Source organism: Drosophila miranda, chromosome 2 (assembly GCF_003369915.1).
Source record: "Drosophila miranda strain MSH22 chromosome 2, D.miranda_PacBio2.1, whole genome shotgun sequence".
NCBI classification, from domain to species: domain Eukaryota; kingdom Metazoa; phylum Arthropoda; class Insecta; order Diptera; family Drosophilidae; genus Drosophila; species Drosophila miranda.
This window is the reverse complement of record NC_046675.1, coordinates 32,898,804-32,925,152: the sequence shown is the minus strand read 5'-3', so window position 1 is coordinate 32,925,152 and position 26,349 is coordinate 32,898,804. Positions and strand designations below refer to the sequence as shown.

Below are 26,349 nucleotides of genomic sequence, written 5' to 3'. Positions count from 1 at the left end.
AACTTTACCCTCCACCACATCCTCGTCTTCGCCCCACTTTCTCCCTTCATACTCCCAGTGCCCTGCCTTTGTGTGTAAATCAATGCTAAAGAGGGGTGAAGCGGGTAGAAGGGTGCAAGGTTGCCGGGCTCTTGGGCTGTTGGGGGTCTGGTGCTTCTGGCAGACAAAGTACATTGCTTACACAAAGCTTAACAGCAGCCAGCGACAACGCACAGCCGGCGGCCCTTACATCAACGGCAACGACATTGCCACACCCTTTCCGCCCCCCTACCCCCACAACAGAAAGGAAAAACAAAGCAGTGCATAAAAAAAAGTAAAAGTAAAAGTAAAGCTCTGTCGCATCCGCAATTCGAGGCATCGAGGCACTGCCACAAGCAGTGGAGCAGCGGCAGCAGCAGCAGCAGCCATCGCGGAGCATCGCAGAGCCACTCATTAAGCTGATTATATTGTTATCCTTTTTATGATACGTGCAATACGTGAGCGCATATGGCGGGGCGCAGCAGGAACAGCAGTGACATCAACGCCAAATCCTGCCCCCACGCATCACCAGGAACCAGGAACCGTCAGTGTCAACAGTCGTCCGCACCCTCAGCGTATTCCTTTTGTCTGCGCTCTTTTTGTACAGTTAATTTTTGCAAGTGTAATTATATGGATGAGGGGGAGTGGGTATGTCACTGGATCTGTGAGGAGCTTATTTTTATGAACCAGGAAGGAAACACGAGCAAATTTTGTATGATCTTCCTGTATGGAAATTGAAGGAGTAAGTAAGGACTGCTCTGGGAAGACTTACATTTTTCCTTTTAAGCGGAATCTTTTCATAATACTGGATTGAATAATTGTAGCCCAAAAGCTGATCTTAGATTCAGAAATTCGTAAAGACTGTTCTCCAGACTTCACGGCAGAAAAGAATTCCTTTCCAACAAATTGTCAGCAAATTATTATAGAAGAATGACTGTTAAATTATACAAATTAACCACATATAATTTACCGCCTTTGACAATTCACAAAACGATCCGAAAGACTCCATTCCCCAAGATAATTACCAAATTTAATTCAACTAACGAAAAATGCAACAAAATGATATGCAAATGTTGTTTGTCCTCTTTTGTTGGCTCAAAAGAAAGCTTAATAAATTAATTTCGGAAAATAGAAATGGAAAGAGACACCCGAAAGAAGTGAAAACATACACAAAGCGGACGGGAGGGCCCACAAAAGAAAGGAATTGCAAATGAAAATGCATGACCAAGGAGAGGGAAAATTTCTACATAAACAAATGTAATTTAAATATGAATTTAAGTGGCAGCAGGAGAGCCGTGACGAGTCCGGGACTCGAGCGGCGGGACAGCATTACGGATACGCCGCGTGCTCCAACAATGAGCCATGTAAACAGAGCACTGTGGCAGCAGCAGCACCAGATGCAGATGGAAAGGGTTCTGCGGCAGAGTGGCAGGAAGCCAACAAAATTTCATAATCATAATCAAAATGGCATTAACAACAGCGCTGCAACACAGCGACACAACAACACAACAAAGGCAATGCAAATACGACCATAAAAGCGACAACAGACGCGACGGAACAAAGTGTAACCAAAAATGCCATAATGAAATACGAAACAAAAAAGAAACAGCCAACAAACGATAGTTTCAAAGCCGAAACATTCGATACCCTTGCTAGATCGATCGCTTCTATGGTAGCTACAAGGCTGTTCAATAAGTTTTGCGGTTCGATAAGGGAGGGTGCTACGACTAGCCAAATTTGTTTTGTTTTGTTCGTACATCTTTTATATGAACGTATGTGAAGTTTTATTTCCTTATGTCAATTCATTCTTTTTTTAAAAATCATTTAGTATCGATGTGTCATATACATTTTTTACAATGTAAAAAATCAAGTATCGTATATATGCTAGATTTATGATTTTTTGATACGATACGAATATATATTCTTGTCCTGTTGAGATAGTGTCAAACTAACACTTCCCACTCAATCATAATACCCCACCTGCAAAGGGTATAGAAAAAACCTACCAAAATGACAAAAACAACTCAGACACTCAGACACTCGACAACGACAACACAACGGCATCCAAATAGTTGTTCCTGTTGTTGTGCATAATGCAGTTTCAATTTCAATTGTTGTCGCCGCGCACAAGGACCTCCAGAACTCCAGGACAGTGCGGCTCCTTGGGGCCCAAACAGAATCACCATCACCATCCCCATCATCATCATCATCATCATCATCATCAGGAGGGCAGCCAAATTATGCTAATTAGATTAAAGCATAATTTCATGCAACTTACAGTCGCAGTCGCAGTTCCACTTCCATTTCTGTCTGCTTTGGCATTGTATGGTATGGTATGGTTTTGTGCGGTATTGTCAGGTCCTTTGTCTGCCATCGTTGCAGTCCGTTGTTGTCGAGTACTTATGCCCGAAAGGATGTGTCAATTTGTCCTCTGCTGACAGAGATTTTTAGGAGACCCTTTCGGTGCATTTTGGATATGGATATTAGAGGTCTGTTTATGCAGATAAAATCATATGAAAAGATACGAAACTGCCACTAAAAATTGAGATAGAAAACGAGAATTGACAGCTTTTATTAATCGATCTTCGATCCATGAAAAAATAAATATTGTTCATAGATTCAGATGCATCTATCCTTGCAAATCGTGCTTTTTCCAGGCCACATGGTAAATTCTGTAGTTCTTAACCACTAAGCATTTCGGGAATATATTTAACAGCTTAGGTCTTCTCGCAGATTCCCGGTTACCATTTCCAAATTGATTTGCGAATCTCATTTCTCTCGAAACTTCAATTCATTTCAGTAAAGTTTGCGCACAAGTGTCAGTGGGAAAACAAATGATTTTAGGCGAAAAAAAAGAAGGAATAAAACTAAACCGAAACTCCCATAATGCCATCAAAGGTCAACACTTGATAAATCGTTGAGCTGCGAAAATGCTGGGCGATTCATAAGCGAACGCAAAGCGGAAACGGAAACGCAAACGAAAGCAATAATAAACTTAGCAATCAGCTGTCAGTGCGTAATGGAAACTTCGTTTTCCGTTTCGGGCAGGGCACTGCACTGCTGCCAAGTGGAAAATGCAGTCGAGGAAGACAAATGATTAGCGCCAGGACTCACGTGCAGTGCAGAGGAACTACAGCGGAACTGGAGCTAGAACTGGGTTAAGCCATCTGCGTTATGTTCGAGGAGGTAGAGCGCGTGATCTTTGGCATATATCTATAGATACAGGTACGTATATGTAGGTACGTACAAGTGGGCCTTAGGGCCTGTCAGCTGGAGAAGGTAAAAACAGGAAACAACTTTTGACCATTTTTCAAATTTCAGCACACCTCCGCCTCTGCCACACCCCATCGCTGACTTGCTGCTTGCTGCATGCAGAGTCCACAGCTCGCTGGATTTCGGGAACCAATTTCAATATGCCCGGCACGTTCGTTCGCCTGCATGGCAGCAGCAGAAGCATCAGCAGTTGCTGTTTACGGCCATCTCTACATCTCTCCGTACAAGCATCATGCATTACCTTATGCCCAGCCACGCCCATGCCCGCCCATTCCCAACCCAGGTCGTAAAGTGCCAGTGCCTGCTATTTACTCAGGGCCCCAGAAGTTGAGTAATGACGACCATGATGCAGCAGCAGCAGCATCAAACGAAGGACGCAATATGCTTGAGGTTGCCCGTTGCCGCTTATGCAAATATGAACAACACATGAGAGAGAGATGCCTCGCAGGTGGCATGAGGATAGCAACCCCCAAAGCCCTACTGAAGGTTAGATATGCCACAGATTAAGGGGTCAATTTCGGGAATATGTTTTGAGCTTTAATCTAAAAAATAGAAGATTTCTTGTACCCCCAATGCTCTACTATGGCTGAGAAGATCAAGGAATCCATTGCTAATGGTTAGCCATTTTTCATCAATCTAAAACCATCTTGGCATCAGATGACCCACATTAAATTTAAATATGCTTTTAAATTCCAATATAAATTTTGATTATCAATTTTCTAAGGGGCTTTGGGGAATCTCCTTGGCAATCCAATTAGATTAATGCCGGGAAATACAAACAATTATGAGTTCCATGATGGTTGTTCAATGGCCGCCGACACGCGTCCTGCCCCACGCCCCTCCTCGACCATAAATCAGCAGAATGTTGTGTGTCCAAATATGAATTTAATTAAAGGTCTCTTTATGACAACAAACGTCGGCTGCGTCGTGGTCGTGTGCTGGCGACCACTTTAAAATATTACCAATATTGTCATCTCTCTGGTGTAACCTCCACCCTGGGCACCTTTCCCATGCATTAGGCTTATTAGAAGGACACGCGGCCGAGGTTTCGGTTAAGGGCAAGGGCAATGTGCAACGCATGCAACATTCGGTCGTCAAGGTTGGCTGTCAGGCTGCCAGGCTGTTGGCTCTTGGGATGAGTCCCTGTCTGAGTATCTGTTTCCCACCCGACCGACGCTCTCCTCACTCTGTTTGCCGCAAAAACTGTTCACGCATCAGGGGACGTGCAACGAATCCCAGTCGGTGGTTGATGCCCGGGGACCAGAATTGATTGCCCGATCGCCGCAGTGAAAGGCATCTTGCTGGAATCTGCTCCTGCAAGATGGACCAACGACCAGACAGGTCTGCCTTCTTTTGATGATGTATTCCTCTTGCCATTGCCGTTACAGTTGATGCATGCAAATCCTGATTATGCACGGGACACGCATCACTGAACATCACCCCTCCATCATCCATGTATCTCTCTCCATACGTCACGTGCCGTTACTCTGCGACAATATGGCAACAAACGGTCTATTGTCAGGGTTACCAATGAGCGTGGTGGATTCTCTTTTTAGGAATTTATTGTGTACAGAGTTTCCCTCAGGAATTTATTAGAGAAGAATGGTAGTTCAGTAGATCTTTCGATGGCATTTTAGAAAAAGATAAAGGCTTAGTGACAGAAGGAAATAACACACTCTTAAAAAGATACAATCAGGACCAACAATCGCTTATAAACTTGGTAAAGAAAACATAACAAAGGTCTATCATTTATTATAGGATATTTGCTCTTTATCTAAAGACACCTCTGTTTAGTTTATCCCATCAAACTGATGCCTGACAATTCTGGACAAGCGCTGGCCTTTTGTTTATGCAAAGCAAAACTTGGAAGTAAACGCTCACCAATTATAAATCAAAAGTGACTTTTAATTAAAAGTTGAAACCTCTGTGGCAGTGGCAGTAACCTCTGCCTAAGATGCTGACGCCAAATGTCGTTCGTTCGTTGGCTTAATTTTGTTTTGCCATCGCACCCTCATAAATCACAAAAAAAAGAGCAGGAGTACCCAATGTACGGGGCAGAAGTCAAGAAACCATGGAACGAGGGTTGAATCCTGGCCCAGACTCAGGCTCAGACCCAGACTGCTGCCAGTACATTAATTGAAGGTGCAAATGCGACGCTGTCGCACCCCGTGGCAGACAACGGAAAACAATAAACGATGAGGATGGGGATGAGGCTGAGGCTGTGTGGATGTGGATGTGGGGAGTCCTGAGACAAATGCAAAATACGCAACAGTTTCATTCCTAGTTTGAGTTTTTCATGTTCGCCCTGGGACCGTCCTGGCCGCAACAAAGAAGGGAAGTCTCGATTGCAGTAAACGAAACATAAAACCCACTTGCCCACATTTTCTGCCCTCAGGGTTGGTTTTCCCTTTCCTCGGCCATCTCCAGTGGCCGCCGCCGCCGCGGCCCTTGTTGTCGTCTTGACAGCGGCTGCGGCGGTCCTTCCTTTTTATTTTCGGGGTGGTGCTGACGATGGTGGTGGTGGCGGTGTCAAGTTCTTTTTGCGCCGTCAAGTTGAATTATCATAAGTAATAATCATAACCCAAGTATCCGGCGGCAGAGAAGCCCACGGCAGTGGCGGGAGAAGGGCGGAATGGTAAGGTGCCACTATTCAAGAGGGGAGTTTCCTGTTTTTTGCGGATTGTGGAGAGGGCAGTGGGCAGAGTGGTAGTTGTTTCCATCATTGGGGAGATTTTAAAAAGTTGCTCAGTTAATTGCGCGACACTTCGGTCTTTATACGGATTTCCATGGCCAATCTCTCGCTGGGATTAGCAGAGGTTTCTCCCTGATATGCGCTGATTAACTGTGGCCATTGGGAACTCTATTACTCTGTTACACGCGCTTATATTCCTGTGTGTGACACATCCTGGCTGATCTCTAGCGAACACAACACTCAGGGGAGTGCTAAAACCCTATGACCTGGCAAGTGACAGTACTCAAACCACGCCCACGCGCCCACATAGCAAAGTCTGGGAGGGGGCTGGAGGGGCAAGCAGGGAACTACTCCAGAGATAGTGAGAGTTTTGCGTTGCCCAAAGCCAAACAGCCACAGCCATTGAATGTCAGTCACAAAAATGCAATCACAGTTTGACACAATTTTACCGAGGCGCCACTTCAACACGTTGCAGCTGCAATATCTTTACAGTTACAAAAGCCAGCAGCCACACAAACACAAGCACACACAGTGGCAGAGGCAGAGGCAGACAGGCGGAGACCAACGCACGAACGACAACTCTGCAAACAACACAATGACAACTCTTTAACACAGTTAAGTTGGCAGCGCTGCAGCGACAATCGATGTCGATGTACAGTTATCCATTTGCCCATGCATACCCTGCAAATCGAAAGGCTATAGGTCGGGAGTATACGACGCAAGATAATTATTGAAGGAACTGGAGAAAACAACCGTGAAATTTAAATATTTAAACTTAGATTTGAAAATGTAAGCCAAAGGTTTGTGGTATTTTTCTCTGATTCAACATAAATATAGGCCATATTCAAATTCAATCAGCCAGGCTCCGTTTTGCGATTTACTTTTGAAATCACATAACAAAAATATGTGAAAACTGGTGCACCTTAAAACCAAAACGAAACGTTTTCGCTGAAAACGTAATTCGCAAAAGTAAGTGAAAAACGGAGCCTGCCTGAATATTTTTATTACATATATTTCATAAAAATTTAATACATATATTATATATATTTTGCATGGTTTTATAGACTAAATAAGGGCTATATTAAAAAGACTTTTCAATACCTTTATATTTAAATCAAAGCGAATTCTGTGTAATTTCAGTATACAAGTATTTGGAACTAAAAGCCGAACATTTTATTTAAATCTGGATATGTTTCATTTTACTATGCCATTTGTCTTTGCGCATATAAGTAATATAAGTATAACCCTCCCTCATTTCCAAGTATTAGACAGGAGTGAAGTCCACAAAGGTGTATGGATCCCCTACAGAAATAATCACAAGTCAAAGGCTTACGGCCTCTTTTAATAGGCACTCCATTATTCGCTACTGCATTCTTGGGCCTTTGCTTCTTGGGTCGCCTTAGCGCGTGCTCGAGTGCATTTACTCACACTCCCTCCTCACACACACACACACTCACGCTTGCAATTGCACAAATACAAACAGATGCCATTGCCATTTTTGTTTTTTTGTTGCTGTTTGATTGCGTTTTTATCTTCGTCATTTCAGCAGTGCTGTGCCTCTATCCGCCACTGTCCCAATCCAGGACCCGCTCGCACTCCAAATGCAACTGCAACCGTGGCAGCAAGGCTTCAGCGATATATTTTACTGCGACAACATTTCATTGCAAACATTGTGCAATTTCACTTTAAACGTCAATCGATTTTCATGTGATTTTTACCAGGATTTCTCCTCATTGTCCCACCACACAACCTTTGACTTTTCTCTAGTGTCCGCAGAATGTTCTTCTGGGTTAGCTTTTTTTTATACCCGATACTCAAAATGAGTATTGGGGTATATTAGATTTGTGGTAAAAGTGGATGTGTGTAACGTCCAGAAGGAATCGTTTCCGACCCCATAAAGTATATATATTCTTGATCAGCATCAATAGCCGAGTCGATTGAGCCATGTCTGTCTGTCCGTCTGTCCGTCCGTCCGTCTGTCCGTCCCCTTCAGCGCCTAGTGCTCAAAGACTATAAGAGCTAGAGCAACGATGTTTTGGATCCAGACTTCTGTGATATGTCACTGCTACAAAAATATTTCAAAACTTCGCCCCGCCCACTTCCGCCCCCACAAAAGACGAAAATCTGTGGCATCCACAATTTTAAAGATATGAGAAAACCAAAAACGTAGAATTGTAGAGAATGACCATATCTTTAAGACTGCAGAATCTGAATTGGATCGTATCATTATTATAGCCAGCATCAAGAAAACAATTTCATTTTTTCTCGCCCTGTCTCTCTCTAACACACACGTAGCATAGGCGGCTTTGCTTAGAGTAAAACATTAGCGCCTAGATCTCAGAGACTACAAAAGCTAGAGCAACCAAATTTGGTATCCACACTCCTAATATATTGGACCGAGACGAGTTTGTTTCGAAATTTCGCCACACCCCCTTCCGCCCCCGCAAAGGACGAAAATCTGAGGATATTCAAAAATCTCAGAGACTATTAAGGCTAGAGTAACCAAATTTGGTATCCGCACTCCTGTTAGATCTTACTATAAGACGTGTATCTCAAAATTTCACCCCACCCCCTTCCACCCACACAAAGGACGAAAATCTGTTGCATCCACAATATTGCACATTCGAGAAAACTAAAAACGCAGAATCATAGATAATGGCCATATCTATCAGATTATTGAATCTGGATCAGATCAGATTATTTTTATAGCCAATAGGAACAAATCAATTTGCAGTGGCTACGCAGCGCCCGACGTCACGCTCAGACTGATTTTCTGTCTCTCTCGCACGCACTCTTTGTCGTGTCGTTTAATATTAGCGGCGTCTGCCGGAGGAGAGCCATACTGACTTAGTATCGGGTATAACTGTAGAGTTGCGGTGTCCGCAGCAACTCACAACGTTCCCCCTCGTTTGGTTTGAGGAGGTGAAGATAAGTTGTGGTCATTGAAGAATAAAGATATATATTTATATGTATTTATAAATAGAATGCTCAGGGCAAAAAAAACCTTTAGTGCAAAGTCTTATAATCTGAATATGCATTTATGAGTATGTACGAGGGAATCAATATTTTACGAGTACCACCGTCTGCAGGCCATTTAAAGTTTATTTTGAGTAATCAAAACCTATGGTTACAATCGAATATTCTTACTGATATTTACCCGCTTATCAGTATCTTTTTTATTTTTTTTGTTCTTTCCGATCGCTGAGCAATTTGTTAGATCTGAAGTGAGGGTACAATATGCCCTTATAATGGTCATAGCATATCATAAAAGATTACAATAAAAAAAAGACCCCCCCCAATTAATCATCATGATAGATAGCTAAGCAATAGATAGCAGTAGCTTTTTACACATTTATAGAAATCTTTACTTACTTATGTGAGTACATACTATACATATATAAATGATATTTAGGTGCATACATAAGTACGAGTACAATAGTACTAGTCATCATTCATGCTGATAAGCATGAGATTATTGAGACTTGTGTGTGTGTGTGATTGAGAGCTCGTTCAGTTGTCTGGAGATTGTCGAAGTGAGCGGATCGAAATGGAGACGCAAACATTTGTACTGGCAGTTTTGGTCGCGCTCTGCCTCTGCGGCATGCCACAGAGGACGGAAGCGGTTCGCATGAAGATACCCCTCATACCGGATCTACCAAAATCGTTTGACTGTCGGGCCGACAGCATTGGTATCACCTACAATCTGACAGCAGTAAGTAGGGATGAGCGCGGCCCCCCCCCCCCACCCCCCCCCCCCCCCCCAAGAATTTCTATTCTAATTGCAATTGACTTTCCCTGCAGCTCTCTGGCTTCTGGTACGAGGCTGCCCGCGTGCCGAATGTGGATGTGCTGGAGTGTCTGAATGTGTCTGTTCCCGACGCCATCGAACAGGATCAGCTTGAGCTGGATTTGAAATACATCAGCACAGTGAACGGTGGCTGGCAGTACACCGAAGAACAGGTCAACTTCCCCTGGGACAATGACACCGAACGCGGCGTCTTCAAGCTACAGTACGGAAGAATCATAGTCACGTACAAACTGATGAACACCGACTACACTACGTACGCCCTCGTCTGCGGCTACGGCAACATATCCCCGATGCCCCTCTTCAAGCTCTTCACGCGCCAACGGGAGCTTAACCAGACTATAATAGCTGTAATTCAGGCGGTAGCCGATCAGCAGGGAATCGGCAACCAGATTGCCTGGGAGCAACAATCGCTGGCCAAGTGCAATGCCTCCACTATGGCAACCTCTTTACGAATCGTAATTGGATTCGTTTCTCTACTGTGCGCCTACTTTAGATAGTTTGAGCACCTACACTTGGACTTTAGAGTGTAAGTTATGTCATAGCAAACTGTTACGTGAAATTCTAAACAACGTTTTATCATGGATATATCATGGATATCTGTATTATGGTTGTTGCCATTTGAGGCCGTTGAACTGATCTTTGATATGAATCATTAAAGTCTGATATCTACGATCATAAAGAAATTGGGCCAAAGAAAGTATGTGGATATCTGTAATGTTTAGGCATAAGTACGAGTATATCTTAGTATTTTTCAAATGAATTTATGAGTACATGTGATAAGTAATTAAAGATCTTCCTACCTTAAAGCTCCTTTCATTCAGATCAGTGTTAGTGTTTCGGTCTTCCCTGAAACCTTTTTCTTTGTCTTGTTTTTCCACCCTACTCTTTCGGCTGATAAGCGATTTGTATTCAGATTAAATCAAGCTCACGCATATTGAGAGGAATAGAGAGAGAGAGTTTCTATATCAAGGCAGGCTGATGGGCATACCCCAGTACCCCCCGTAACCCCAGTCAGCGCATGCCGGTGCAATTACGTTGCCTGAAATGCCGAAAGGAAATGCTTCGAAATATGACCAGAGATGCGGATGAGGAATTTTTTTGTCGGTCGATTTTCTTGGCAATTTTCATTTTCATAAACCCACTGCAGCCGAAAGGGAATGCAGGAGGGGGGTGGTGGGCGAAATAAAGCGAATGGAAAATGCTTTAAGTAGAGCTCGAAGCGTTTTCAGCTTCAGCTTCATTGGGCCTCCACTCCGGACACGGACACGGATACGGACCCGGCCTGGGCCCGTTTTTCTGGCCAGTTGTCGACGATTCAATGAAGTGCAAAAGAGTGGCGGACGGAGCCGGGCAGACTGGTAGCGATAGCAGGGCACTTTCATTGATTTGATGCGTTTGCGTGCCGCTTGCGGTTGTTGCATGCTTGACTTGAGCGCCACCGAAAGCCGACCGAAGGGACGCCCAGTACCAGTGGCCATGGAAGTGGTTAAAGGAGCTCCAAAGCTGTTTACTCGAAGCAAACCAAGTGAAATTGAAAGCCTTTTTGCCGATAATTGTGTCCGGCTGCTGCTCCGCCTGCTCCAGGACCTGCCACCGATCCTACTCAACGTTGGGCTGGTATGTGTGCACAACATGATTACTTGCCCCAAAATGGACGTAATCATGCGATGACTCTGCAAAAATCTCTCCAAACATACCAGACGCCCAGCCACGCCCCAGAAAAATGAAAGAAATGGTAGAAAGCAAATCGAAAACTGAAAACGAAAGTTAATGTGGCACAACGGCACAGGCCACATGGCTGCATGGCCACATGGCCGGAGCTGGGGCAAAGGGTTAGACATGGCCAACAACAAGTGAACCCTGCCGCCAGTCCGTACGTGTTCCAATTAATTTTGACATTTGCTCTTAATAGATGTGCAACAAGGTTTCGATTTCGGTTGAGTTACGCCCTGGAAAACAGGGTTCATAAATAAAGTGACACTTTTTTCTTTTGCAGAGATACAGAGATGGAGAGATACAGGTTTTGTGATTGAGATGAAAGAAATCTGACGACTGGAAGCAGTTCGAAATGAATTCAGTTCAATCTCAGTCCTACAAAATGATAACCCTTATCCTCATCTCTCATCCTCCTTTAGCTTTCAAGTACAAATATTTTCACTGCACTCACAATTCCCGCCACTCCTTTTGATTATGATAATCATGATTAACCCATGCACGGGCCCAGAATTTATGCTCTTTACATGGACTGTTTAAAAATGCAACTATTCAAAATGCATGGGCCAAAAATCTGGCAAACTTTTCCCAGACTGCAGCCGAGCACAATCGAATAGCGGGGAACTACAGCAAACAGGAAAAAAAAAGGAGAAGAGAAAACTAAAAACCCGGCAGCCCGAACATGCGAAACTATTAAAAACATGTCTTTGTCCTTTGGCTTCGGGTGGCATATAATGAAATTCCTAGCTGCTTTGTGGACCCAGGACCCACCGAGACACTTGGCGGCATGCCTCGCGCTCCCTCTCCGCATGTGCCTCAGATTTTTTCCAGTATCAATCTAGGTGAAATATTAACAAGCGGAGTCGAGACTAAAGTTTGTGCGACAGAAGAGACAGAAAGCCGACGAGGACGGCAGCTGCAACAGCAGCGACGGCAGCTCATAAAAATTCCTTAGCTGAGACCAGGGCTGGATGGGGGAGGGGCAGGGGATATACATATGTATATAGGGAGGAGTCTGGAAGAGCTTAAAGCGCGGCAAGCGATGCTGAAACAATAGACTCGAGTTAACTTAAATTGATTCCCAGACGTTTACCGGCAGAATGAAACTCAACTCAGACATCGCCATTTTGTTGTGACTCCAAAGTTACTTGCTGCCCCCCGCCTCTTCTGGCACCTTTATTGCAAGTTATTTGCAATTTTGTGCAAATTTAAAAAAGGCAAAAAGGACCAAAATGAGAGGGAAACGCAGACAGACAGCTCCTCCCGCCTCCCGCCTCCTTCCTTCCTTCCTTCCTGCTTTCGACTTTGGCGCTGCACTTGAACATTTTTTAAGTGTGCGCGAAATTTTTTATGCAATTTGTTCCTGAACGAATGGAGGACGGATGGTGGGAGTCGGGCTATGGGCTATTGTTATGCCCCATGTTGCCCAGGAGACTGCCCCGCCGTCTGGCCCCGTCCAGCTGCTCAATTTGCTGGTTTATTTTTTGCATTCGGGACTCGGGATTCGGGATATTAAAATTGACACTTCATTTATGTCACTCTCAATGTGGCAGTGAAGTTTCAACGATTTTAAATGATTTTCGAGCTCCGCATTGTGTGGGGGATTATACTGCAATTTCCATTGGGAGATGGCATCCACTTGATGTAATCAAAATGGAATTGTTGCTGCGGTTAAGGATTGGGTGTGAGCTTTATTGAGTGCTTGATTTATTTACGCCCTTAAGAGGGTTACTACTGGGGAAAGAACTATGTAGAGATAGCCCCGCTCTGCAGGGGCCTTCTTTCCCTACAATCCAAAGTTCTCCAAGTGATCCGCCACCAACATTTCCATTTCATGTCAAATTCCCTTTGATAAAACCCTACAAGTTCATTGTCTCACCCACCTTATAAGGTGTTTCCGACTGCCAACCTCTGCCTTTAGTTAACTTCGGTACTGCCTCAAAAAGAGGGACTGGCCCTAGAAGATTTCATTAAGTGCTGGTTGTGGAAGTCCTTTTAGCATCAGTACACGCTATACACCCTCGGCCGTCTGTGCAACAATGAAACTGCAACAAAGCCCCATAGCGCAACAAAAACAAGAAGCGAAGACTGCGAAGGTTGCACTTGAAGTCATTCAGCCTCATACTGCGAGTGGTGCAAACTTTTTAAGTGAATTTTTGATTAGATCTGGACGAAAGTTTTTTGTCGCACAGCCCCAGCAGCAGCAATGGACGGAGCGAAAGGCGAATGGGGAACGGGGAACAGGGAACGGACATATATATAGAATAGATGCCTTTTCCAACTTAAAGTCACCAGTTAGTTGTGCCCTTTGTAATTTGCGCAAAAGTATATTTATTTGTGCGAAGGGATAATAATAAAATATGCGCTACAGATAGTTGCCAGTGCGCGCCAGTGCTGGAAAGTTGTCCCTGGACCGAAGAGAGTAGCAAAGGTAGCGAAACTGTACCTACTGCAACTTTTCGCGAACAGTTCTCAGTCTGGCCGCCTCTTCCCTCTCTCTGCAGTCGAATTCAGGCTGGTTTCATTGCTGAAGTTTTGCGCCAAAGTTAATAAAATTATTTGCCACAGACTTTGATAAATATGAAACAAGTCTCTGGCAAATGGCAAATAAATACTGAAACACCAGAACAGAGACGGAAAACTCCTGTAGATTGGTGGGACAGAGAGAGAGATAGAGTTTTGTCGCCAATATGAATTATTTGGAAAAGTTGTGTTGCAATTTCTGTGCAGGTCGCTTCAAGTAATTGCTCTGAAGGCAGATAAGGGTCGAGTGGGAGGACATGGATAGTTTACAAAGGTTAGGGATATAGATAGATATATTGATTTGGAGCCGAATCATCCCACTATCTTTCCTGCATTCTTTATATGATTTTTTGTAATTATTCTTAAACCAAATAGCAATAAATATTCCACCCCATCTGCGATCCGCCATCAACCACATACAAAAAATATCGTCAACAGAGGAACATTTTAAATTGCAACCCAAGACCCCTGCCAATCCTTTCAGGGTTGTCCCAGCTTGGTCCTGCTCCTTTTTTGCTTTTTTTCTACCATATGCATTCCATGTACGAGTAGTTATTATTCATTGTCGTGCTTCAGCAAATATCAAATAGAGTCCGGCGAGTGGCTGCCGGGGATTCATTCCTTCTGACTCTTCTTTATGCTTCACTCTCCGCCGTATTTTGTTTTCTCCGTTACACACTCGTATGAGCTGGGCGGATCGGATTGGAATGGCAGGGGTGTGGTTTATTGGCAACCCCAAAACGACATTTGCAAAAAAAAACAAAGAAAAGGAAACGAGAAATTTTTAATCGAAACATTTGTAGCGTGAAATTGTCGTTATGTTTGCATTCCTTTTTTTTAAGCAGCAATATGTTAGGATTTAAATATATGTATTTATGGGTTGGTATGGGATGTATCGATTATTGATTGGTTTCTGCTTTACAGAGAATTTCAATAAATTTGCATTTTTTTCGAGCTGCGGAGGAGTCGCTGATGTGTGACATTGATATGCCATCGAAGGCGAGAACAGTCATTAGCCGGTCATTAATCATAATTAAAAGAGAGCCACATCCCCCACCTCACTCCTCCCACTGGGGTAATCCTTTTCGGGTAGCCTTAAATTTCGTAGGAAACTTAAAGAGCTAGTGAAGGGCCATAAATCTCAATTTTCCACAAATTAGGCGACGATATGCCAAGGAAAGACCACTCCAATCCTGAGTTCAGGTAAATGAAAGCCACACATCAACTCCAACTATAACTCAACTCAATTCGGGAGTTTCCCCTTTCGGTTCCCTCTCTCTTCGCTCCCTCTTGGTGACATCTGCTCAATTTATCGTTATTTCTGGCAAAAGCAAAACAAAAAATCAATTTACCCTATGATAAAAAGAACCAACAGCAGAGCACCAGCGACCATCGGAGCACGAGAAAATAGGCAAAAAATTCCAAATGAAGACAGCAACAAAGGGCAACAGGGGGAACAGGGAAAAGGAAAACTTTTGAAGCTGGCAAATCGAACTGTTCCGCCGGTTCCTCCTCCTCCCGGCTCCCGGCTCTTTGGCTCCTGAAGCATTTAAGTGATTTATGCCTTGGAAACTGTTTTTGAAATGTGGCTTCAGTCTCGGCTCTCTGAGCCTAGTCTCTGTCTCCGTCTCTGCTCTGCTCTACTCGGTCCCATGCTCATTGCTCGAATCGCTCTCCTCTGGAATTGCTCCGATGGCTGGCCAAAAGTCAAGAGAATGCCGAACAACCGAACACAAAACTGTCCAAAGTATACAAATTGGCTTGGCATGAGTTATTGATGATCCAGGCCATGAAATGAACGACCGCAGGGCCGATGCTGATGCCGATGCTGCTCCCTATACCCATGCCCTGTTCCCCCACAAACTGACTGACGGAGTGACTAACCGACTCGAGGGCCATGGTGGATGTGGAAACAAATGTCTACCATTTGGAAGAAAAACTCTACCAGAAGAAGAAAAGTTTCGCTAGGCCAAAAAAAATTACCAAATGAGTGGGCGGACAAGTCTCTGGCTAATTGAGGAAAACTTTTATGCAAAGCACTGGAAAAGCGGCTGATGAAAAGGGGTGTCAGAGGAATCCATCTGTTGAGCTAGTTTCGAGCTAAGGGAATGACCAAAATGGATTGGGACTCGAAAGCTCTGACATCTATTGGTACGATCACAGTGTCTCCTCATCTTGGAAGTAAAGGACACCCTTCTCTCATACCTACAAAAAGCATTGACCTAATTAGGCCCAAACTAAAACTAAAACAGACTTAGACATAATTCACATACTCAGCCCATTAAAACGTAGTCCAAGTCGCATAAAATATTCATGGGGTGCGCACCCCAGCCCCCAGTTATTACAGGATCATAATTCATGTCCAGAGCAAGACAGCATTACGCATAAAGCCCGGTTATCACAGCGACAAAATCGTGTTATTTAATGTTGTGCTAATTTCTGGCCAAGTCAACGGAGCAGCACACACATCCGAACCCGAACACACCCCAGGTAGAGGTTAGCCCCCCGCCAGGTGAAAGTCGTGACATTTTTCTGTGTGTCCAAGAAAACGGAGGCTCATTTCTTGGTCATTTCCGTCAAGTGTTGCCTTGTGGCCGTGGCTGTGGCACACGAACCTATTTACAAATGACCAGACATTTAAGCCAAATGCTTCCGGGCTGGCCCAGGCTAAATGCCTGAAAATTATGCTGCCTCAACACGAAAGGGCAAAAGAACCAGACCACCACAAAAAATTAACGACAAACAAGGGTCATTTGGGTGTTGGTAAAGCCGAATGGCTAATGCGCTTTGAAATGAAGAAAAGTCTTAATATTTTTACCTTAACGAATATTTGAAATAAACTTAAGTTTGAATTCGGATTAGAGTTTTGTCGATCGAGTAAACGCCTCATACCCGTGCATACCCTATACCCAGAGTTTGCATAAGAAACGATGAGTTATGTTAGCATTCTGGCTTCTGCATGGGGAGGCCTTGTGTCCATAAACCCTGGGTGTCACTGTGTCAATTGCCTTGGCTGCTGGCCCTGCCCAATTTGGCGTGGGCTTAATTAAGTTACAACCACAAGGATGACAGCGTCGAGGACGATACAATTTCACTAATTTCCGTGCAAGGCGACACCGACAATCAGCGGCCGGCGAATGTTAAATGCTTAGCCCCACTAGCCGGTCACGAGTTAATAAATATTGTCGGTCGCCCCGGCGCACCCAAACCAAAATAAACCAAACCGTTTTCCAGGCGTTAAAAGCCCAGAAATGAATGGTCAATATATGTGGAAGCATAAATAATATTTTGGGGTTGGCATTCCCATCCCTCATCCCCTCCTTCCTGTCGTGTCGCCTGGCGTGTTTGAGCAACATTTCCGCTGAGTTTTGTTTGCATTCAATTAACAAAAACTGGACATGGACATGGACATGGACAGCGCCGAATTGGGTGCGCTGTGTCTGGATGGACAGGGACTGGGACACTGATCTGATCTGCTCTGGCCTGGCCTGGCCTAGCCTGGTCTTTGGCGTGGTAAAGTCTGCTCTGCTTGATGGTCTGGTCGTGACGTTTGCAGGCTAATTGAGTGGTGCCACACAGAATGTTGTCGGCAGTTGAACAAGCAGTAAAATGAAATATGATTGAAAGTGTAAATAGATATTTATTAGCATGGGAATTCTCAGACATCATTAGAAGGAAAATTAAACTACATAGATTGGCCTCTGCTCTATTTCCAACTCTTTCTCGTCGCTTAGAGGAGCTCCCAGGAGCGACACTTAATGAGTCCATCTTGACAGTTTAATAAGTCCATTGCTGCAGGGGAAATCGAATTTATCCGACACTTTCCAGCTCATCGCCCGCTTCCGCCGCCCCAGCAAGAGGAAAGTTGACGAGTTTCAATGACCACTTCTTAAGTCCGTAAAGACAGTCGGTCCAGTGGCCAGTCCGATAGCTAAAGGCGCTTCCGACTCTCGCCATGGTTAAACTTCAAAATACCAGCCAGGACTACAGCAGGAACTGAAGCCCCTTCATTCAGCCAAGTGGCTTTTCCTTGTCCTGGCCACACTTCAGCTCTTGTGCTCGTACAATAATCTTGATTTTGTGGTCAATTGAATTCTTAACTTCTCAAAGCCCGAGACACACAACAGCCAGGCCAAAGATATCTCGAGGGCGTGGACGTGGACACGGCCATGGATGACAGCGCAAAGGAGGCGGCGAGTGGGTGTGGGGCTGTTGAGCATTTGAGCAGTCGGTAACTGGTAAACGGCGCCAAATTGCGATTACTCAACAACAACAGCACCAGAAGGCTCTCGTTCGGGGTCCAGCACACAAAGAATGACTGACCAGAAAACGATTTTGGCGTTGCCTACTTATTGGCCATTGATTTCTGAAAAATTAGCCAAGCACAGGGCCAAGAGAGAAGTCCAACTTGTGGGCCAATTTAATGCGTTATGATCTTTATGAGGGGGCGAGGCAAGAGGCTCTCGCCGGGCTCCTTCCGCCTTGGCCTGTTTCCGTCTCCTCCACCGAACCGAGACCGAATCATTTGCCGTAGCCCATTGCCATTGCCATTGCCCTTCCATGATTTCGCCTTTCGTCCTGGTTTTCCCTGTTCGAGTAGTTTTTGTTTCGTGTACGAACATCTTTATGGGTAATTAAAACTTTTCCCTATTTTTGCCCAAAAAGTTGGTTTTTGTTTTTCCCAATCCCCAATCCCCAAGCCCAAACCCAATCCCAATCCCAAACCCATTTCCCCAGCACATTCACTTCCTGTTTTCTAGTCAAATTTATTGCCGTTCAATAATACGAATTTTTGGCCTTTCTCCTGCCTGCCAGAGATAGAGAAAGAAGTAGAGAGAGATGCCAGCAGATGTGCTGCTGGCAAACTATTTCGCTCAGAATAGTTTTCGGAGCACGTTTGTGTTCACACTCGAATGTTCCACATTATTGAAATGGAAGCGCGGGGTAATGTGTCTGCAATTTTTGGGGTACTGCGAGTGTTGTGGGCTCTTAACTTTGCTCCTGCCACTTTTGGCAAATTATTTTCGCGATTATCTTGGCAAGTTTTTTGGTTATTTGTGGACCAAAGTTCGAGTGTTACCAAGTATAGTTTCTTCTGATCAATAATGGAGAAAAGGGGGAATACAGATACACAGGAAAATAGAGGATAATAATAAGCGAAAACCCATCTCTTTGTTACCCCTTTTGGGGTACTAAACCTATCCTGGAATTTAGTAAGCACTTCTAAGGAGGCCTTAACCACACACCCCCCCTACCCAACACGCACTCTACGAGAAAACCCGCTTTCGTGCATTATCTCCCAGAGAAGATGGAAGGGAGATGGGTTGTGGGTGGGTGGGAGCCCAACTTGAGTCTAAGTCTTATCACAAATTTGCAAGTATTAACGCTTCGTGGGGCAACTTCCGCTTGTTTGCTGAGCGGCTTAGAAGAAGCCCCACACTCGCACATCCACAGCCACATCCACAGACACTTAGACACACTCGCTCCGCACATCAGAGCCAAGACAAATTGCAGATTGGTAGACTCCACACGCACAGGACTCGAAGGAGGATTCCCGCCCCGCGGCAAGGGCGTGGAACAAAGAGAAAAATCCATATTTTATTTTGATTACTTTCCGGCGCCACGGCAGGTGTCGATATCGTACAATTTTTCTTTGGTTGAAATTAAATTTATCCAGGGATTCCTTCTCCGCCCCACACACACACAAATCAGCGTCAATCAATTTTGCTTGGCTGTCGTCAGACAAAAACAAGCCACACCGCACCACGTAGCCACATAGCGGAATATCCCTTTGTAATGGGGAAAATTATTGAATTTGTCAACGACTGCCGCAGGCGGCTGGACCCAAAAATTAGGCGAAGGGTCTGTTGTGTAGCCTTAAAGCCGCCAGAATTAAAGATCTGGGAGATTTATGCGGCTGTTGTAGGTGTCGGGCAAACAAAATTATGTTTCGAAACGATTTTCCACCTTTGCCGTCATACATCATCAGGAAGGAGGCGGAGGAGGACCACGTGCCCCTCAGAGACGAGGCAAAAACCAACCCTCCAACGTTAACAAATTTCTTTGCGACGTTTTGAAATTTTTTTTCCAGCTAATGTAAATCGCATGTGAGTGAGTGGTGTATGTGGGTATGACCCATGCCTTATTTAGTGCAGAGCTCCCCGTCCCCCACCCAGAACAGAAACTCCCCTGAGCAAAGTGATTTGTTGACAAAGAAATTTTTTAATAATTCACTGAGTCAGGACCAGGAGCAGGATCAGGACAAGAGAAAATCTCATTCAGCATAAGTGATGATGTAATTTTCGCTAAAAATTGAAAAAATCTCCACGCAAGCAGGAGCAATTGGGCTGAGTGGAAGGGGCAGTGGCATTGGCAGTGGAGCCCTAACGGTAACCCCTCACGTAAAATATGTTGCAACAATATGTTGAGTGAGTGTGTGCCACTGACGATGATGAATGTGGCACGCATGCGTTGCACTGATTTAGCTGACGGACCAACTGACAATCCTGTCACGGTTCCGTGCGTGCGAATTATGCTGCCTTTCCTGAGGTCCTCGAATCCACTTTATCATAGTCGAAAGAGTATGGGTGCATATATAGTGATTTAGGGATCGGCGTACAATCCTTTGTGACTTTTTAAGGTATTTGCACCTGAGAGAATTGATACGGATCATCTCCTGATCATAACCGTTGAAGCTATATACATAATTCCATCTTTATTCATATCAAAAAATGTTAAATATTTCATTGAAAATCTGTGGAAGCTTGGAAATCGATTCTCAATTAATTATGTATTACGAAAGAGTGAACTCTTTAATGCGTTTCCATTAAGAGACCAGTAATAGACAAGCCCATCCCCCAGAATTCCCAGAGCTTCCTTCTCAAGCACTTGATGGCTCAATGCACTCCTCAGAGGACGGGGAGTAAGTAAGTCTTCGTCTCCCCTTGCGGTCCTATATTTCTTCTCCCCTCGGCAAATGATAGTCGGAGGAAGCTGGACAACTTTTAATGTCTCAACTGGCGGTCATGTGCATAGCTCATTAGTTTTTGCCTAATTTGAAAGGCCAGAGTTCGTTTCCTACCCTGGCCTAATGGAATTCAATCAATTTCCATTTACTTCGATAAGGAAGGTCGCCCCATCAGGGGCCAACAGAGGAAAAAGGAACTAGGAAGGAGGGGAAGTGTGGCGGCCATCCCAACATGGGAACTGAAAAATTTCTTAATTATCCTGACGTGGAATGGTTTGTGGGCGCCATGGGCATGGTTGACAAGCTGTCGGCTGTTGCATGGCGTGGCGCGCTCTCCCTCGTCCTCGTCAGCTTGTGGGCATTCTGTTTCCTTAATGTTTGCGGACAAAGCAAGACAAATGGATCGGACCCTGGAACAGGGCAGCCATCAGAAAAAATGTCGTGGACGTTGAAGAAAAGTTTACTTTAAACGGAAGCGACAGAACAGGAAAGAAAATCTCCTTATGGACAGCTTAGATTGTGACATCTCACGTGTATACCCATCTCTTAAGTTTAAATCATTTAAATTTATGAAATTTGATTGGATGCAAATCGTTTCCTTGATAATAATCTCTGTTGAAAACAATATGCCACAAATGTCAATAGAACAATACTCGGAGACGAAAGAAAAAGCCCCAAAACATTCTACGCCAGAACGCACCCAGGACGCAGGGAAACAAGGAAAAATAAGAATGAAAATGCTGAAAAGCGTATAATCTGCTTATCAAAGGGCTGCAGTCCCTTTTTATACGTACTACTCCTCCGCCCTTCGGCACCAACGGTTCTTGGAAAAATGAAATGAAAATTGTAAACAAAGAGAAGTGAAAATTTGATTTGCATTTTCTTGCGCAAAATGAAACTGAAATTAAATTGTTCCCCAGTTTTCGGTTTCATTTCGCATTTGGTTACGTCTAAATAAATATGAAAGGAAGGAAGTCAGACCCAGATAGATCTTTTTTAAACCAAAAATATTATATAGAGGGATCCAACTTTAGGAAATTGTACAAAGAAATAAATAAATTATTATGTAAGCAAATCAAAACCCATCTTTTGGGGAAACAACTGACAGATCATCCAAGGCATCTGCCCCAGAGGGGTCCAGTGCCTTCACCTGCCAATGCTGCAAGGCGACTGAGATTATTATGTAACCGATATCTGACCCTATGTGTGTAAGCCGTTGGCAACCGAGTCAAGTCAAGTCATGTTCATTAAAAAGCGCAACAAACTGCAGCAAAATCTGTGTGTTTAATCTTGAGACCCAACGACAGGGTCCGTGGCAGGGACAGAAGTAGAAACAAGAGCAGCCTCCGAAGCCCAGGGGGAAAAACAGACACAGATGGAGGAGAAGGAGAAGGAGACTGAACCGAACCCAAGATGCAAGAAACAAGATGCAACTTTTGCGCCGCCTCAATTATAATGAGAAAAGCAAACGAATTGGAAATAATTTTCAATTCACTTGTTTCCCAGCTACTTTCGTTGCTTTATACGTTGCTTATTTGGGCGATCTTCAAATATTTATGCGCCCTTTGTTTCCATTATTTATTTCACTCGCAAAACTTTTGCATGCAGCTCGAAATCCAAATCGAAATCGGAAACCGAATCGGACGCACCGTCCTCCATGTCTGGACCTTCACTGCTGCCCGCTGGCTTAGTTTTGGGGTCTTCTGCGATTGATAAAGCTGTTAATATTACCTTTTTTTTCGCCGGTCAACGAAGTGGGCACATGCCCATGTACATGGGCATGTACACAGGTAGGTGTGGCTTGTTTGCTGACGATAAGCGAAACTGCTTTGGCAAAATAATGAATTATTTATGCAGCAGAAACACAAAGGCAAAATGAATAGCTGAATGAATGTGTTGAGGCTTAAGTTAATTGGCCAGGACTACCAAGAAGTCCAGTAATTAACTCAATTAATGGATATAAAAAGCAAAACTGTATGGTCTCATGAAACAGCTTACATTCGTATGTGCAAACCAAATATAAAACGAGGGGGAACGTTGTGAATTGCTGCGGCGACCGCAACTCTACATTTATACCCGATACTTAGTCAGTTTGGCTCTCCTCCACAAGACGGAAAATCAGTCTGAGCATGTCGTCGGGCGCTGCGTAGCGACTGATTTCTTGATTTTTATTGTATAATTATTATTCTTGATTTGTATTGAATAATTATTATTTTTGATTTTTATTTAATAATTATTATTATAATTATTATTTTTGATTTTTATGGAATAATTACTATCATAATTACTATTTTTGATTTTTATTGTATAATTATTATTTTCGATTTAGATTGAATAATTATTATTATAATTATTATTTTTATTTTTTATTGAATAACTCTTATTCTTGATTTTTATTGAATAATTATCATTATTTTTTTTTATTTTTATTAAATAATTATCATTCTTGATTTTCATTGAATAATTATTATTCTTGATTTTCATTGAATAATTACTATTCTTGATTTGTATTGAATAATTATTATTTTTGATTTGCATGGAATAATTATTATCATAATTATTATTTTTTATTTTTATTATTATAATTATTATTTTTTATTTTTATTGAATAATTATTACTATAATTATTATTTTAATTTGTATTCTTGATTTTTATTGAATAAATATTATTATAATTATTATTTTTATTTTTATTGAATAATTATTATTCTTGATTTTTATTGAATAATTATTATTATAATTGTTATTCTTGATTTTTATTGTATAATTGTTATTATAATTGTTATTCTTGATTTTTATTGAATAATTATTATTATAATTGTTATTCTTGATTTTTATTGAATAATTATTATTTTTTTTGATTTTTATTGTATAATTATTATTATAATTGTTATTCTTGATTTTTATTGAATAATTATTATTATAATTGTTGTTCTTGATTTTTATTGAATAATTGTTATTTAGGATTCTTATTGTTTAATTATTATTTTTGATTTGGATTGCTTTTGCTTAAATTAAAACTCAATAAAACTCAAAAAATTAAAAAAAAGAGGAGGAACGAAATTTACTTGTAACATTGACATATCACAGAAGTCCGGATATAAAATTTCGTTGCTCTAGCTCTTATACTCTTTGAGTACTAGGCGCTGATAGGGACGGACAGACGGACAGACAGACAGGGCTCAATGGACTCGGCTATTGATGCTGATCAAGAATACTTTATGGGGTCGGAAACGATTCCTTCTGGACGTTACACACATCCATTTTCACCACAAATCTAATATACCCCTATACTCATTTTGAGTATCGGGTATACAAATTCATACCCTTGTTCACAGGATGCTCCGGCCTGATATTTACGGACAGAACGGATCCGGAATACTTCGATTTTCTAGGTTTTTTGTAGCTCCTACCTTCTCCAGCTTCGTTAATCGATAACATCGGCTCGACTTACGCCTTCAGATGGCTGCCCTGCCGGCTGCCGGCATTACTCCTTACTTAACTTCTTAATGCAAATACTGCAAATTAAATAAATTTCTTTGGCTGCCATCGCCGATTTGGCTCAGAAGTTTGCGTGCCAAGACAAAATGAAACCCTTTCCGTGCACAAGGTGCAAAAAGTTTCCGGAAAGTTTTCCAGCTGTTTATTTATTTGTTTGCTGATTATGGAATTTTTGCGAAGCCGATTCGAAAATGGGAGAACTGAGATATGTACTATACGTACTCGTAAGCTCTGAGACAGGTGAAAAATAAATTGGATGCTGAATATTTTTGCTAAAAGAACACAGTCAGTCTTTTTAGCCTTCTGGATCTCTTGTTGACCGTTCTCCTAGGACGGTTTGGAGGAGGCTTTTAGATCCCCCTCTTATCCACATATCTCTGATGGGTGTTGGGGTTAGATGGTCTTCGATTGCCCAAAGAAAACTTTTTCATTATTTCTTTTTGTGTTCTTGGGGTTCGTATTAATTAATTTCCATTTCCGTTTTGTTATCATGGGTACGCCGATTTTTACCTTCATGCTGACTAGACAATTAATCAAGTTTAATTACGGGGCAAGTGGCGCCGCACCCACCGACTCCTTATCCACTCGCGTTGCGAGTCGAGAGACGCGGACCCCCCTGAGGGTCCTCGATGTGGTGGGGCCTCATCGGCCAGGTCCTGCATTAATCACTGGAATATGCTCACATTTCTCAGAGTGCCATACATATGTATGGGGTAGGACTTGGGGTCTCTGGCTAAGAGATAAAGCCCGCCATTAGGAGACGCCGCACGTATAACAATACATCTGGATTGAGGTGGGTCATTTAAATATTTTCGCTCTGAAATAACTTTGGAAGCCAAATTTTTCCTTAAGGTTTGGTTTATTTTTAAAGCTTTTGTTTGGTATGGATTTCGTTTCCTACAAAGATTTTAAACTGTTTGTATGAATGACAGAGCTTGCTTAAGTCCTAACGAAATTATCCCTTGATACCATCCTGCAAGCAGTTCATCGACTGAACTTAAAATTCCGGTTAATTTTCTCTTCAAAATAAACCTTTGTATGCGCATCTGGATTTTCTGTCACTGTTGGCCGACGCACAGGGCAATTTTGATCAAACAGCAACAGCATAAACGAAAGCTAGATTGAAACCACAGCCATGCCCACATAATTTTATCCGATTGATGAAATAATTTTCTACAAGATTGGCTATTTTTTAGTCCTTGGACTGCCGGACTGCCAATAATTATTTAAAAACACCAGAAATAATACACGCATAATATTCTAGCATTCTTAAAGTTCAAACCTCGAATCGTTACTTTGAATTAAATTATTTCAAATAATACTTTTGAGCTCGTAAAAACGATAATCCACGGTGACACTTCGAAGTATATGTAGAAGGATATGTAGTTGCCATGTAGCACATGTGTAGTTACCGTGTAAAAGATAAAGTCACACTGACACGCAGTATGGCAGCTCTGTCCAAAAGCTCGTTATTTAAAATAAACCGCCGAACCATCGCACAAAAATACCGGTGACACCAAAGGTAAAACACATATCGATGTTTTGACTATCAATATTTTAACATCCCCAACAAATTAAATTTAATTTTCAAATGTATATTTTGGAAGAACAGATATAGGAACTTCCATAAGCAGGTTTATGAATATTCGCTCACGAATCGTACTAACGTGTATGATTTATTCCAATAGATTGCATTTAAATCATTTTCGCTCATTCACTTTCAAACCATTTCTATTTGGCGCGCACCTCTCGCATCCAGTCGTTAGTATCGATAACCGAACTTGAATCGGGTAGGTCTCTCTTTGAACCGGTAGGCAGCACTGAGTCCCATTCCATGCATTCTAATAGTTTTCA

At 42.8% G+C, this 26,349-nt stretch overlaps 1 protein-coding gene across 1 annotated transcript; it reads left to right on the top strand.

Annotated features, from left to right (window-relative positions):
* The first annotated feature begins 9,484 nt into the window (after positions 1–9,484).
* Positions 9,485–10,597, top strand: LOC108157713. Its single transcript, XM_017289884.2, has 2 exons — positions 9,485–9,695; positions 9,785–10,597. The coding sequence occupies exons 1-2, from the start codon at positions 9,531–9,533 to the stop codon at positions 10,286–10,288; spliced, it is 669 nt and encodes a 222-aa protein (XP_017145373.1). The 5' UTR covers positions 9,485–9,530; the 3' UTR covers positions 10,289–10,597.
* Positions 10,598–26,349: the final 15,752 nt, after the last annotated feature.

What these genes read in the sequence shown, in the direction of transcription:
- LOC108157713 (XM_017289884.2), top strand. Translation starts at nt 9,531, where the DNA reads ATGGAGACGCAAACATTTGTACTGGCAGTTTTGGTCGCGCTCTGCCTC. An exon ending in TCACCTACAATCTGACAGCA is followed by an intron (nt 9,696 to 9,784) that starts GTAAGTAGGGAT and finishes CTTTCCCTGCAG; the next exon opens with CTCTCTGGCTTCTGGTACGA.